Here is a 16,716-nt window from a genome sequence, read left to right as displayed (position 1 = left end):
TCATATAATATATATATACATGTCCACTAGATTTTTTTTAATGATGAACAATGATGTATACTGTCTTCTGAGATTTAATTCCTCTAGTAAGAAAGTTGAAAAACACAACTTTAAAAAATAATCTAGGTATTTAACACAGATTTCCACTTTCTCAAAATCTGGTAGTAATAAATACAAGAACTCCTTCAAATGAGTAAACAGAAAAAAAGGTTTCAATCATACAAACATTAAAGATACAGCAAAAACCAGACACTTGCATGAAGTTCTAAGCACAAATGAAGTCCTTCAAAATAGAAATGCAACAGTCCTCCTCACGCTAACAGGTCACTCACTATGCTCTAACCCTTGCACCTACTTACTCTTGCACCTAAAACAAAACCCAGAAAATATTTTTTAAATAGTGGGTTTTTTTTAAAGCAGTTAGAAGAGACTCAAAAGACATATTTGAATCCCAAACCCATTCATTACCCACTAGTTGATGCCCGGGCCAAGTTTCTTCAAAGGCGCATTTTCCTGAAGTGCACAATGGGGGCGGCAGCATCAGCCTAGAACTGCTATTCGCACTCATGAAATGAGTAACTGTTAGCTTCTGAACCAGAATTTCTGTCATTTTAACCCACGACATATTTTAGTAAACATTAAGACTTCTATTTCATATTAGAAAGTTAAAGCGAATCCCCCACAGGTATAATATTAAATGTGTTTTTCCAGTTTTATACCACCCTACTTAAATTCTCTGCTTCTCTACTCCTAATCCTCTTAAACAGTCAAACTAAAGGCCAACCAAGGGGTTATGTGACTTTACTAAGGTTATATTCTTAGTGAACAACAAAGCCAAGATTCTACTTACTCATACACATGTATACAAAGTTACTTTGGAGTATTTACCTTTCTACATGCAGGACAAAGGCCATTTTCATCAGTGCGAATTCTATGCCAACAAAATCGGCAAATTTGGTAGCCACAGGTGCAAGGGAAAAAATTGATATCATCTATCTCCAAGGGCTCCATGCAAAGAGGACATTCCACAGGGTCTTCCTTCGCATCAGGACTGCGAGACATCTTCACGTTTATTAAACAGCAGCAAAAGTTTACAATAATTTAAGGGAGAAAGAAGTTCAGCACTGAGAATTAAAATGTAGAACTTCAAAGACCTGCATGAAAAGAAACAAAATATACTATTTACTACTGGAAAAAACTGCATTATCAAGAATCATTTTATCAAAAATTTTGAAAAATATTAATCAGATCATTTTTGCTATCATCTCAGAATAGAGTTCAGAATGGAATCCTAAAACTTTCTGCATGTCAAGATAAAAAGCTTGGCATTAACTGTTCTGATTCAACAGAAAAACAGAAGAACTTCCTTCTTTCAACATAAAACATTTAGTAACAATCTAGTACTAATCATAGCACATTTTAGGGGAATAAGTGATATACAGAAGCATCTTCAGCCTTCAAATACACTGTGAACTGTCTTATCTCTGACCTCAAAGCTAGTGATACTTAAAACTGCCACATAACTGAAGGAGTATGATATTATTCTAAAATGCATCATAATTTACAAAATAAGCCTAATGAAAAAGGCTTCAGTCATCTAAAATTGCATGTTAATACCAAACCCTTACCAAAGAAAACAAAGGTTAAAGTTTTTTAAAAAGTATGCTGTATAATCTAACTTTACAATTAAATATGTATAATGTGTCAACAAAAACTTCTGGGAGAATAAGCACATATTATACAAAATAAATAAAAAATAATGTATCTTTGTAAATTATGCACAACTGAAAAGTCTTAGGTAACAATTTAAGTTAAAGTCACTGGTAGTAACATTAGGGTGAAATCACTATTTTAGGTTAAAAAACTGATAGCCTCCAAAATATAGCTCCATATAACCAATACCTGTCAAAATAAGAGGGTTTTTGTTTGTTTTTTTTTACATAATGTGACAAAATAATTCTAAAGTTGACATGAAAGGATAAATGCATGAGAACTGCTTTAGAACTTCTGGGGGGAAATGTGGGGATTTGTACCATCAGATACTAAACTGTATTACAAAGCTACTATTATTTACATAATTTGACACTGGCACAAATATACACGTAAGATCAAAGAAACTAAACTAAAAGTCTAGAAAAGTAACTATAAATTTATGAGATTTAGTATTTTATAAAAGTGACATTACAAATCAATGTGGCAAGGACGGCCCACTTAATCAGTAATAGGATACTGGTCCCTTCCACTTTAAGAGAAACACAGCACATATCTATGTCATGCTGCCATCAAAACAGACCCCAGATGATCTGTGTAAAGAAATATACCTTGAAAAAAAAAAAGAAATATACCTTGAAATAAATTATTAACATGTTAGAAAAAATAACGGACTTTTTCAAATCTTGGGATACAGAAGGTCTTCCTAGGGAAAAACAAATTCAGAAGCCCTAAAAGAAAGGCATGTTCAACTTAGTGACATGGAATAAACACCCATAAACACAATGAAAGGCAAGCAAGAGAGTAAAGGATACATACACGATACGTAATGAGGAGTTAGTGTCCAGAATACATATTTTAAAATCTCATAATGCAATTTTAAAAAGGCAAATAAGTGAAAAGAAAAAATGAGAACAGAATGAGTAGTTCAGAGAATTACAAATGATTACAACATGTGAAAAGATGACCAATCTTTTTTGGCTTGTAAACAGTAAAATAGCATTTTCCCCCCACCTGTCAGAGAAGTCCGTCTCCCCACAAAGTAGACATTATCACTGATCTATGTTCCTCTTCCTAAGGAGGAAATGGGAGCACAGAGCACCCTGTCTCGAGTTGCACGGCAATTCGGTGGTACAGCCTGGATTCACTCCAGGAAGTCAGCCCCAGAATCTGTGCTCTTTCCCACTCTCTTGTACCACCTTAACACCTGTCCGGCATTAATACTCACACGTGTGTACCAGGTATTTTGCTACATTTTGCAGCATTGCTCATACCGATAGAGAACTGCACGTAATCCGTTGAGAAATCATTAATAATGACATTGTCATAATAAGGTAGATAGATGTGTGTGTTCAATTGAGATGTCTATTACAATGTTTTTTACTTTTAAAAACAAGTTGAAGACTAATATATTTGATTTGTTTTCTCTAAAAAAATAAAGCACATGAAAGGTTACACACCAAAGTGTTACCACATCATAAGACAAAATAGAGGAAAGTAAGCTACAAATTTATTTTCTGAAAAATCTGTATTACCTGAATTGTTATAACAAATATTTTTGCAGTTCAAATGGCTGACTTAAAAAAATTATCTTCATCTCATTTAGGAAAATTACATGACTTTTGTTAACAATTAGCAGAAAAATGAAATATCTTCCTATAGTTATTTCAAAATAAGGCTTTTTAAAAAGAAAGAAATGGTATATGTAGTTATGAACAATTAGGGTGCCTTGCCTTGCAGACCCAATTTTGCCATTGCAAGTTCTCTCGTATATAAAATGAGAGGTTTAGAGACTTCTAATGGCTCTTCCAAGTTGAATATCCAAAAACTATACCAGTAGAAAATACAGACTCAAACACGTGTTCTACAAACAGGCAACTAAAAAACTATAATAATCAAGGGGTGCTATCTACTAAACAGGCAACTAAACTAAAATAAATGTGCTATCTACCCATGTAATACATGTTTGATTATAAAAGTTTATTTTCATAACTACAGCTTATTCAAGTTTTAAGTAAAATAATTTATGGGATGCTGGAAAGAAACAATATGTAGGGTTTATGAACTGAAAAACTACCTAGAAAGTAAATTACTATAAATTAAAAGTGACGTATTGAGATTTTGCTTTTTGATTGCTTCTGTCTTTTAATTTTAAAAAGGTTTGGAAGAGGATGAAACTCCCAGTCTAGAGAGGAAAGAAAGGATAAAATAGCAAGAAAGTCCCTTGAGAAGGTTAATACAAAACCAAGTACATTTTGTACGCTTCTAGCACCATGGAGAGACACCACGCAAGCCTGTGGCCAGACGTAATCACACAACTAGTAAAATGTAGGAGGAAAGTCTGATGTGAAAGAACACCCAGAATACAAAGTAAGAGAGCTGACTTCTGCCTCACCTCCTCCACTAAAGTAACTGTATGACTTTGGATAAAGCACTCGAAAGCTCTATCTAGGACTCAAATGTACTCATCTGAAAAATACTGAAGACACAAAATTTAATGGAATTTCAAGTAGAGAGAAATAAGCTTTATGAAACCCCACAGAACCACGCTTTTAAAATATGTTTTGAAATAAAGTCTCTCCCCTCCGTGTATCTTGGGCCAGGATTTTCATTTACAGAAAAATAATTTTTATTTCATAAACCAGTCAACTAATATTAAAATAAAAATAAATGATGAATTAAAACAATAAGAGCCATAGCCCTGTCTGGTGTGGCTCAGTGGATTGGGTGTCACCCTGCAAACTGAAAGGTCACCAGTTCAACTCCCAATCAGGGCACATGCCGGGGTTGTGGGGCAGATCCCTAGGTGGCGGTGTGCAGGAGGCAACTGAGATCAATATTTCTCTCGCACATCAATGTTTCTGTCCCTCTTTTTCTCCCTCTCTTCCCCCTCTCTAATAACAAACAAAATCCTAAAAAAAAATAAGGTTTATAAAATTACAAGACACAGAAATAAATGTTTTTAAACAACAGATGTTTTTAAATGGAAACGGAAGTAAATTCAATGACTTTTTGGATGAGGTAGGGGATTATGGCACAGGGTGATCTGTTTTTGACTCAGTAGTTTTGACTAATTCATTTTCCAAAATTTTGGAAAAAATTCATTTTCACATATATGATCTACTCCACACAGTGACTTGGTAAAAATGTGCTATCCCCTTATAAAAGATGAAACTGAGGCCAAATGGTGACCCAGCCTTTAAGTGTTAAGGACACAATTAGAAAGTAAGATAGTCAACTTAAAAACCCATGCCCTTTCTAACATGGTAAAATAGAAATTATGATAACTAAAGTCATTATTGTATATCTCTGGGTATAAAGTGCAAAAGTTCAAAAAGTAAAAATGACATTACTTTTTCAAAAGCTTAAATTTCTACCTCCTTGCCTGAGTTATTATTCTCTATATCACCTGCGACTAATGCTATAACACAGTATAAATTCTGACATACATAATAATGCTCTAGAATCACCAAAAATCTCACCTACCATGTAATAAAGAGCACAAGATAAAAATCATACACTCAAAATCATACCCCCAAATGCCTTATTACTCATCGAGTGCTGCATACATGGCTCTGAGCTTAGAACACTGTTCAAAAGATATGTATAAAAATACATTATAGCCCTGGCTGGTGTGGCTCAGTGGACCAAAGGGTCACTGGTTTGATTACCAGTCAGGGCACATACCTGGGTTACAGGCCAGGTCCCCAGTGGGGAGAGCATGTGAGAGGCAACCACACACTGATGTTTCTCTCCTTCTCTTCCTCCCTTTCTCTCTCTCAAAACATAAATAAATAAAATCTTTTAAAAAATACAGTATAAAATGTAAAGTACTGCAGCCGCTGTAGAAAACAGTTTGGTGGGTCCTCAAAACGTTATACATAGAATTAGCTTATGATCCAGCAATTCTACTTCTGAGTACATACAGAAGGAACCAAAAGCAGGGATTGTTAACAGACACTCTTAACCCAGTATTCATAGCAGCATTATACCCAATAGCCAAAAAGTGAAATAACCCAGTGTCCATCAGCAGACGAACAGATAGACAAAATGCAATGTGTGTGTGTGTATTATACACACACACATATATAAATATAATATTTATACACACACAAAACTGATACATGCTACAATGTGGATAAGCCTTAAAAACATCATGCTAAATAAAGAAAGGCCATCATAAACAAATATCATATGATTCCATTAATAATGAGTTATCTAGAATAGGCAAATTCATTGACAAAGAAAGTAGAAGTTCCTAAGGGCTGGGGTCAGGAGAATGAGGAGTTATCCAACTAATCAGTATTCAACAACGATTAGTCTTTTAGAGGAGGGAATAAACAAACAAACAAATAAACAAACAAACAAAAAGGCAAGCCCTAGCCCAGTGGCTCAGTTGGTTGGAGCACTGTCTCCTACACCAAACAAAGGTTGCAGGTTCAATTCCCAGTCAGAACACACAGCTTGGTTGCAGATTTACTCTCTGTTCAGGAAGCCTAACGGGAGACAACTCATGTTTCTCTCTCACATCAATGTTTTGTTTTGTTCTTTTTTCTCTCTCTCCCCACCCGCCTACCCTGCCTTCCTCTTGCTCTAAAATCAATAAACATATCCTCGACGAGGATTTAAAACAAAAAGGCAAAAAAGCACATTTAGCCTCTCTTATCAAGAAAACTAACTGGTTGTTCTAATTGTATCTAGTGCACTAATAACACTTATTACTCCATCTGTATAAACAGATTCTAACTTTATTAATAAAGTTAGACAGCTGGCCAATGAAGGTTTTTGCCATTCTAACAGTTCTTCCTTATCTTCATTCAGTGATTCACTAAGTAGTTATTAAGCTCTTACTATGTTTCAAATTCTAGTATAGGTCTTTGGGATACATTAACTGATCATAACCAGTAAAAATCAATGCCCTGCAGTCTAATTTTTAACTGGGAGAGCTAAACAAAATCATAATAAATCAGTAAATTAAATACTGATAAAAGGTGATAATGCTTTAGAAAAAGAAGGTACCAGAGCTGAAACTGCAATTTGAAGGGGCCAGATGGAGTAGGTTTCATGAAAATGTAAATGGACCAGTTGGAGTAGGTTACATTTATTTAAAGGAGGTACCTGAATAAGCCATGCAAATACCTGAGAAAAGAACAGACCAGGCATAAAGAAGTCAGTGGAGAGGCCCCAAGCAGGGAACATGCCTAGGGTTTTTGAAGAACTGCAAATTCAGAATGGTTGGAATAGAACAAGAGGAAGGACAGTTAAGATAAGAACAGAGATGTGCCCTGACTAGTGTGGTTCAGTTGGCTGGCTATCATCCCACAGGGCAAAAGGTTGCTGGTTTGATTCCCAGTCAGCACACATGCCTAGGTTGTGGGTTTGGCCTCCAGTTGGCACGTGTCAGAGGCAGCCAATCAACGTTTCTCTCCTTCCCTTTTTCCCTTCCTTCCCCTTCTATCTAGAAACAAGTGGATAAAATCTTTAAATAAATAAGTAAAAACACAGAGATGCGGTGGGTCCAGGATCTTGTAACGATTCATCACAGGCCACTAGATAAACTTTGGCTTTCTTTGCAAAATAAATGAAGAGAACCACAGATTTTTAAACAAAGAAATGACTTGACTTACATTTCAAAAGATCTCTCTGGGTTCCACTTCCAGTATAATAGTTCGATGAACCCACTCCCCAGTGAAACTGGTGAAAATTACTTAAAACCAACCATTTCAAGTATCTGGAAATGATTCTAAAGGCCTAAGACAAATGAAGAATCATTATCCAAGAAAATGTATTAAAACTCAGGAAAACAGCAAGACTATCACACAGGGGTGTCCAACCTATGGCCCATGGACCAAATGCAGCCCAGGATGGCTGCGAATGCGGCACAACACAAAATTATAAATTTACTTAAAAGATTATGAGATGTTTTTGTGGTTATGTGTCACAATATATTTAATGTGTGGCCCAAGACAACTCTTCTTGCAATGTGGCACAGAGATGCCAAAAGGTTGGACACCCTGCACGGTTTCTGAACCGAAACCTGCTCTCTCTCTCCTTTCCTCTCCCTTCCGGCTCAGTGAAACTGCAACTTCACTCCACACTGGGAGCCATACACACAGGTTGCCCTTTCACCAGGCTACCAGTCAGAACACTCAGGACACCAGCACTTCTCCTCCTGCCCAAAGCTACCTGATGCGATAGCGAAGTGCAGCCAGTAGGTGGGAGCTCCCCTCTTCCACCCAACTGCCATTCATGGGAAAGAATCCCTATGTTGCTGCTGCATGTTGAAACACTAGGACCTAGACTGCCCTCCACCCAACTGCTTTATAAAGCAGAGCTCCCACACCAGGAAAGGCAAAACGAGAAGACCTGAGACTAATGTATACCAATCTAAGGAGTGCTCAGTCACTGAACTGGGGTATCTGCCACACGGAGTGGAAAGAGCACCACTACACCGGCTATGCAACTCCTGAGTCAGAACCAGAGATTGCGCTGGAAAGGTGAAGGCTGCAGTTAAACAGACAGCTCTGAATCTCTTCCAAAGGAACAGACTTCCTATGCACCAGGGTATGAAGTTCACGCCTAAGGGCAATCTCAAAGCCAAGGAGCTTGTGATGAAAAACAACTGGGAGAAGATTCTGATTCAGGCTGAACTGTACACCAGTAGTTGGCAAGAGAGAATAAGGAAAAAGCAGAGAATAAGACATCTAGGATGAGCCCTCCTGGGGTCAGAACAAACTTCAAAGCTCTGATCTCAAGAGCTATCTCTTCAAGTGAGCTCAAATTTCTTTTGGATCAAGTTGAAAGTTGAGAAGCAATTTGTGTCCTAGGGCATTGTTGAAAACAAGGAGGTTGTCAGCTGGCTATTAACATCTGGGTGCAGTCAAGGAAAGAGACAGTGGAAGAGAGTCCTGAGGAAAACACTGTCACCCGGGGGAAACATGGGCACACCCAAGTCTGTGTCCCTCGGGGACAACAGGTGCTTAACACTGGAGAGAGGAACAGACTTCACTCCAATAAGCCACCCAGTCACTAAACAAATAAGCAAATAGCAATAACAAGCCCTGGGAGGGGTGAGAGGAGAGCAGTACTCATAGCTGCTATATAAAATAAAATGTCCGGTTTCCAACCAGAAATGATACGCTATGCAAAGAAACAGGAAAGTACAACTCATGTACACCAGGAAGAAAGCAGGCAACAGACACAGCCTGTGAGAGCCACCAGATGTTGGATTTAACAAAGGCTTCAAAGGAACCATTTGAAATATGTTCAAAGAACTAAAGGAAACCATGATTAAAGCAGTCAAGTGTAATGAAAATGTCACATCAACTACAGAGTTTCAATAAAAAGATAGATGTTAAGAGAAGTGGGGATTCTGGAGTTGGAAAGTACTACTGAAAGTCACTAGGGGGCGCAGCAGTGTTTTCATGGGCGAAGAAGAATGAACTAGTGCAACAAAAGGAGGCAGATCAACAGCGAGTGTGCAGTGGGGGGGGGGGGGGAGAACAGAGAAAGATGAACAAAGTTTCGGAAATGTAGGCACCAGTAAGTGTATCAATATACACATAATGGGAATACTGGAAGAAGAAGAAAGGAAAAGGAAAAATACTTAAAGAAATGATGGCTGCATAAAAATGAAGAACTATAGCTACACAAAATACCTCGTATATGTAATGCTGAACAAAGAAAGCAAAAAAGAATGTAACTGTGCTCATATAAATTCACACACATTTCAACAGTATTGAAACTATAACGACTGTATTTTGGGGATGCACAGAAAATGACAGATCTCAATCAGGACAGTGAATGCCTCTGGGTGAACGGGACAGGACAGCATTATGGACCAGAAGTATTTTGGGGGTGAGGGGAGAACCTGAGGTACTTGAAGTGTTCTCCTTTTTCCCATTAAATTTTGTTCAAAGCATTCCCATGAACAAACCCGCCTGACTCTGAACTAGCTGAAGTTATTGATTCTACTTCAGAAGCATATGGTGACAGAGCTGCAATCAAAACCAGGTGTTTTCCAAAGATAAGGTACAACCATGGGAATAACTCAGTAACCCAAGCCCTATGACAACCTATTTCTCAGATTAAGAGTCACCAACGTAAAGTCCTCCAAACCTCCAACACCAGTATACTCTGTAATTCCCACCTCAATCCAATTCCTAATAAACATACTGGGCAACATTAGGCAAAATATTGTTATATGCTCCCGCTCACCCCCCACCCCCAATTCCAGCTCTCCACTTTGCTAACATCTCTTCCAACTCACAACCAAGACTCAAGAAGTTGATTCACACATGGAAAGAAAGAAAATTAAAAAAACAACAAACAGCAGGTGAGAGTGCTCTTGGGAGAATGCAAGCAGCAGTCAAGCCAAGCCCTGAGAACAAGACAGGATCTAGGCCAATGTCCTCAAGCTGGGGTCCAGACCAGTAGAGCTCCCATGCAGATGGACACACAGAGCAGTAAAAGAGCAGAGAATGTCACCAAAGTGGAGGGAGAAGCCCAAAACCAGCAGCCTGGAGCCATACAGAGCCAGCTCCTCCAGGGTGAGCAGCTATTCTAGATCTCGGGGTGGCATTTCCTGTTCTCTCCTTTAAGCAGGATATATATAGACAGCTGGCTGGCAGTCAGGAGTCCTGGAGCAGCAGTAAAATACAGGCAGGTTCCTGGGGTCCTTTCTGTGGTCACCCTGGCTATAACATAAGGATGAGCTCTCCTCCAGAAGAACCTTTCAATCCCACATGGCTACCCAGGACCTTGGCCTGAGACATATGGATCTTGTCCCTGTTTGGAACGTCTCCGAAGTTCAAGATGGCCAGTAAGCCCACAATGTGGGACTCATACCACAGGACACAAGGTCAGCTGGCCAAAAGATCTCAAGAAGGAGACCCAGTCCCGAGGGGCTTCAGCACTGCTCAGGCCAGTCCTGTGAGTGAGGAGGAAGCCACCCAGGCCCAGGCCAGAAAGGCCAAGAAGCACCAGAGGTGGGTGGCGAGGCAGACACAGATGCAGGCTGTACTCTGCCTGGCAGTTGCCTATGGTGAGCGGAGGGATCTGGGTCTCTACGGAGTCCCCCATTGCCAGACGACATTCCCAACTCCAATGTCAAGGGTAGAGTTACATAAAGTAACACAATTTGTTGGACTTCACAAGGATAAAATAAAATGTTAAACAATATCAACATATAAGTTGAAACAGGAGTGATACACGATAACTGCTATAAGGTCCAACTGTAACAGCAATATGAATGATTCCATTCCAATGTTCACTATGACCCACTAATTCCACTTCCCTGTATCTTCCTTAGAGAAACAGTTGCACATTTTAATGAGCAGGCATACATAAACAGCTCCAGCACTGTTTGTAAGAGCAAGAAACCAGAAGCATGCCACCAATAGCAAATGGCAAAATTATGGTATACCAATAAAATGAACTATGGTGAATCTGTACATACAAGCACACTGAAGGAAAAAAGCTAACTGCAGTTACTGTATAACATTTTTATATTAAAAGAAGAAACCAGATATCTTCTATATATACAAATATAAATACATATGCAAAGCCACAGAAAAAGTTATAAACAAACTGGTAACAGTGATTATATCTACAAAAACAGTGAAGGAAATGGGATGAATTGGAAACTTGAGCCTTTCCTATGATTATAATTTCTTCTATAAGAGCAAATTAATTTTCAAAAATAACTTTTTAAGGATATTAAACTTTGAATCCTCTGAGTGCAAACATTGCATCTACTATATTCGACACTGTACCATGGGCAAATGTATACAACAAATCATAGGGTCTCACAACTCTGGGGAAAAGGGTACACAGAAGACCGGTTCAAAAAATATATACCAGGAGAGCATGAGGTTCTTCTCTTGGAAGGGTGGCTATGAGCAGTTTTTTCCTTTATTTTCCCCTATCTTCCAATTTTTAGAAAATGAACATTTACATCTCTAATGGGAAAGACTATTTTAAGTTAGTTAAAGATCAAGTACAATAAAAAAATGAAAAGAATAAATGAAGAGATTAAAAATCTTTTGAATGTATAATTAAAAAATCTGCATCAACCTGTTTCCCATCAGCTGATGCTGAGAAGAAGGCTAGGAGTTTAAAAAATTCAGGGCTAAGCCTGATAGTGTTATAAGATAAAAATCAAATTGCACAAAATCAAAGCGGAGACTAATTAGTGTGCTGATTAGTTCTTTACCATACTTGCACAGGTTGCCAACAGAAGCTGCCTACTTTGATGTGTTTTTCACTGGGCCACACCAGCCAGGGCCATCAACATGCTTTTCGATTCAGCAAAAGCAAACCAAACAAACCAACAAAAAACACATCTTAGTAGGGGAAACATGCATGGCAGAAAGGTAAGCCTATTTCAAGATTTTTGAGGACTCACCCAGACACCTATCTGAAACAAATGCCTCCAGGCATCAAAAGCTAAAACTCTACTAGTCACTCTGGACTGAAAACTCAGTCCTTTAGAGATGCTTCTCTACATTAATTTATAATATACAAGTAGTAACATGTATAGTAGAAAAATTAATCCAAAGAGAAATACTAAAGAGCAAGGGCCAGTCTCATCCTCTCAGAATTTTGTTTTTAATTAAGGTTTATTAACATGGTTAAATGTGACTTCTTTAGAAACTCAAATCTGTCTCCCAGTCATTTAAAATTCTACAACCTCTTAAATTCCAATCCCAGATTACATGCTTTCCAAACAAATGCTCCTCTTCTACCAAGATCAGTTCCAATCCATCTACCCCTAAGTTCTTTCATACTACACCACTACTCTGGTCTTTCCACTTCATGGTAAGCACTGACTACTGAGGAAGGGCATCTTTTCAATTTTTTGGCTGAGTGTACACGGGACAGTAGGGTAAAACAGGATTCATGAAGAAGGAAAGATAAGAGGCATCTGGATGGTGATTTTTTAATGAAAAAAGAAGTGCATTTTAAATATTAATGCTAAACAAACAGAGGAATCAAGCTTATTATAAATTCTACCTATAACTTTCAATACTATATACCTGATTTCTAGATACATTACCATGTAGCCTACGTGGGATAAAATTAAAAGATTAATTAAGATTTTAAGAGGCCTATATACAGAACTGATAATTATTAATTCTCATAAAAACAAGACAAAATTACTGTTTCAATTTGGTTTGTTCTTCCCATGTCTACATGTGTGTTTTGCTTCTACGGTGACTCAGTAAAATCTAGAATGATAATGGTTTTACACTATAAAGCCAAGTAAATGTAGTACACACTTCAGAATTCTCTGTTACATGTACAACTATTTATTCCTACGAACTAGTTTCAAGCAGAAAATGTTAAGCTAACTGTATTTCTGTGGACAGTCTCAAAGGGAATCTATGTGCCCACATGTTTTAAACAATAAAATACTTTATAAACAAAAGACCATTGTTATATGTCATAAAGAATGATGCTAAAAAAAAAAGCCTTAAATCCATATAACAATGTAAACCTATTCGACCAACTCAAAGGCCGGGTCTCTGAAGTGCTTGTATTATTAATCTCTAAATCGCACATAAGTATACTCCGTACACATACTTTAAAATAAATTTTAAAGTCCATGATCAACTATAAGTGAAGCAATTTAGAAAAAACATAGTCACCATTAACAGCCAAAATGGCCTATTTAAATAATTATATATTTCAAATGGCTTCATGAAATTAAAATCTACAGGTTTAAAAAAATGACTAAAACGTATGTACATGCAAATCCTGAGGAAATGAAGGATATTCTGTTTCTTAACTGGAATGGAAAACATGTTAACTGAATAAGAGGCTCTAAACCAGTTGTCAGCTGATATTCTTTGTAAAGGGCCATATACTAAACATTTTACACTCTGTGGGCCATACACATTTGCAATCACACAACTCTGATGCTGAAAGGCAAAGGCACTTTTGACAATACCTATATAAATGTATGGCTGTGTTCCAATAAAACTTTATCTACAGACTTTGAAATGTGAATTTCCTTTCGTCTTCTCATGTCAAAAATATTCCTCTTCTTTTTATTTTTTTAACCGCTGCAATATGTAAAAACCATACTTAGGCCTTACAAAAACAAGTAGCAGGAACCCCTGCTCTAAATGAACAGGGAAGCCTCACAAATCTGAGTATGAGTCTATATGTTAGACTTCTTTCGAAACTATGTCTTAACCTTCTCCGGGGGAAATCTTTTTAGCATCATATTAGGCAAATGATTTCTCTCCACTCCAGGCATTTACTTTTACTGCAGAGCTGGCCCTGCCATGCCATGAGAAACTCCTAGCACTATGTTAATATAAATAAAAAATTCTTTCTGTATCTTCATACTGTAATATAAAATGTCAGAAACTTGAGTTAAACTGTGGAACAGGCTTATTTTCCAATTAAACCAAATTTAGGAAGTAAGTACAGTATCTGAGAAATACTGATGTGAAATACCTACCATATGACAACTACAAAAAAACACCACCATTCTGAATAATACATGTGAAAGTATTAAGTAAAACTGTCCCCAATGATGTTAATCAACACTTATTAAACATTTACAAAATGTTCCTGATGTTGAAAGCCTCAGTAAACTTCTAAATAATCATACTATTTGTATATAAAAATACAAAGAGTGAAAATTTTTCCTTCAAACTTAAAATTGGGTACAGTTTCAAAAGAAAAAATTTTACTCCTTTTGGAAGTGCCAAAAGGAGTAATAATAAAAATTAAATATGAACAAAGAAAAATATAAAGGCAGAAGGATGAAAAGAGGAGAATAAAAAGAAATGACCAAAATAAACCATTAAGCACCATTTAACCAGTTACAATCTCCACACCATTTTTCAATCCAGTCATGGTCTTCCACAGAAGTACACAGCCATTACCTTCTGTTAGAATGACTGCAAAAACTACAGTGTAGTTGAAGTCCCCGCCCTATTAATGGGGCAGGGACTTCAAGAATCAGACTGGTGATAGTAATAATGTGTTTGTATAATAACATGCTTTAGATAACTATAAACAAAGTTACTACACTTACAACATGTAAAAGTTGTGAGTAAAGTGTCTAAGCTTTGATAGTGGCTTATACTTACATTGTACATGCACTTATTCACCAATATTTTGGGACTAGGCAAATTATGGTCAATTGTAACACCTGTAATACTTTGAGAAACTTTAACATATAGGAATTTTTAAAAAGAGAAAATCCTGCTTTAAAGCAATAGGAGTATACAAAAATACATTAACCAAGCAGAAATCTACATCAAACTAAGAACCACAGAATTACTAGACTGAATGTCTGATTAACAACCCAGACTACAACTTAATTAGGTGAAAAAAAATGTGCTCAAGTAGCAACATTAGATTTGCAAAATTCAGTCTCCAAAACAAAGACAAATAAATTAGCCTTACAATAAGAAACAAGGATAAGTAGATAGTGCTATGTATGCAGTAGGCGCTTAAAATTGTAGTGAAGGACCAGAGAGAAAGAGGGTATACAAATGAGGGGACTAGATCATAAGCTTAATACCAAAATCTGAGTAAAAAAAAACCCTACAGATCATGCATATGAAAATATAAATACAAAAATTCTAAATATAATGTTAATTCAACAATATTAAATAAACTAAGTAGTTTTCCTAGAAGTATAAGGACTTCATGATAGAAAATATTATTTATCAGCTATAATGGTCCAAACAAAAAGCTATCTCAAGAAATACTAAAAAGTTACTTAATAAAACCCAGTATCTTGTCCTTATAAAATTTCTTAATAAACTTGGAATACAAAGATTATCCTATAACATGGTAATGGAGATCTACCCCAATACATTCTGATGATGGAACGTTAAAGGAATTTCACCAAAATCAGGAGTAATATGTAATGCTATAATTACTATTATTCCAGAATTTTTTGCCAATACTAAAAAAATTTTAATTAAGAAATATTATATGTAAAGAGCAAATCAAAAAACAATGTAGAAGACAAACACAAATTACCAATATCATAATGAAGGGGGATTTTAGTACAAATAACAAGTACTGAAAACATAAATGAGAATATTGTAAACTGTACACCAATACATTTAACAAAAAGGAAATGCCTAGATTCTGTGAAAACACGTTCTAAAAGTGACCCAAGAATAAACAGAAAATCTAGATTGTCATCTATATGTTAATGTAACTTAATTTATATTGAAAAAAACCTTCCGAGATGCTTCATGGGTGAATCCTCCAAATATTTAAAAAATAACTAACAGCAAACTTACGCAAGCTCTTTTAGAGACGAGTGGAAGAGGAAATACTACCAAAGGCATTTTATGAGGCCACATATTCTTTTAGTATAACCTGACACAAACATTACAAGAAAATTAATGAACAAGAACCCTCATGAACACAGACACAAAAATTCTTTCAAAATTAACAAACAAAATACAGCAAATATATTAAAGAAAATTATACCATGACTGTCATTGATCCCAGGAATGCAAAGTTAATTTAATATTCATAAGTCAATCAGTGAAATTCACTACATTAATGGAATAAAAAGAATCATGTTCATCTCAAAAGACACAGAAAAGGTATCTGACAAAATGTAACATCTATTCATGATAAAAACTCCCAGCAAATTAGAAATAAAAAGAAACTTTCCCAATCTGATAAAGAGTATCTATAAAAAACCTACAGTTAAGATCATACCTGATGGTAAACTCTCTTCGAAAGTCAAGAACAAGTCAAAATGCTCTGCCCACAACTTACCTATTCGACTTTTTACTAGAAGTCTAACCAGTGCAGTAAGACAAAGAGAAAGGGAGGAGGCACATGAGAAGAGCGAGGGGAGGACAGAAAAAAAGAGAAAAAGAAGAGAAGGAAGGGGGAAGGGAGGGAGGGAGGGGAAGGAGTGGGGAGAGAGAGTCAGAAGGGGAGGGTGGGAAAGAGGAAAAAAAGAAAAGACTGGAAAAGAACTATCACATTCTTGCTGTGTATAATGTGCAC

General features: G+C 36.6%; 1 protein-coding gene and 1 pseudogene across 6 annotated transcripts in view; both read right to left on the bottom strand.

Annotated features, from left to right (window-relative positions):
- The window catches only part of CNOT4 (CCR4-NOT transcription complex subunit 4), a 141,119-nt gene that overhangs the window by 79,754 nt on the left and 44,649 nt on the right, over nt 1–16,716 (bottom strand). For all 6 annotated transcript variants that reach the window (XM_037165871.2, XM_037165872.2, XM_037165873.2 and 3 more), the window contains exon 2: nt 889–1,154. In XM_037165871.2, coding sequence (XP_037021766.1) covers nt 889–1,062 — 174 coding nt within the window. In that variant the 5' untranslated portion in view covers nt 1,063–1,154. The remainder of the gene's footprint in view (nt 1–888; nt 1,155–16,716) is intronic.
- LOC119064263 (insulin-like growth factor-binding protein 3 receptor) lies at nt 10,009–10,791 on the bottom strand (annotated as a pseudogene).

Source organism: Artibeus jamaicensis, unplaced genomic scaffold (genome assembly GCF_021234435.1).
Source record: "Artibeus jamaicensis isolate MK-2021 breed Jamaican fruit bat unplaced genomic scaffold, CSHL_Jam_final scaffold_3307, whole genome shotgun sequence".
In the NCBI taxonomy this organism is placed as follows: domain Eukaryota; kingdom Metazoa; phylum Chordata; class Mammalia; order Chiroptera; family Phyllostomidae; genus Artibeus; species Artibeus jamaicensis.
Note: the sequence above shows the minus strand (reverse complement) of the source record. Positions and strands in the feature narration are given on the sequence as shown.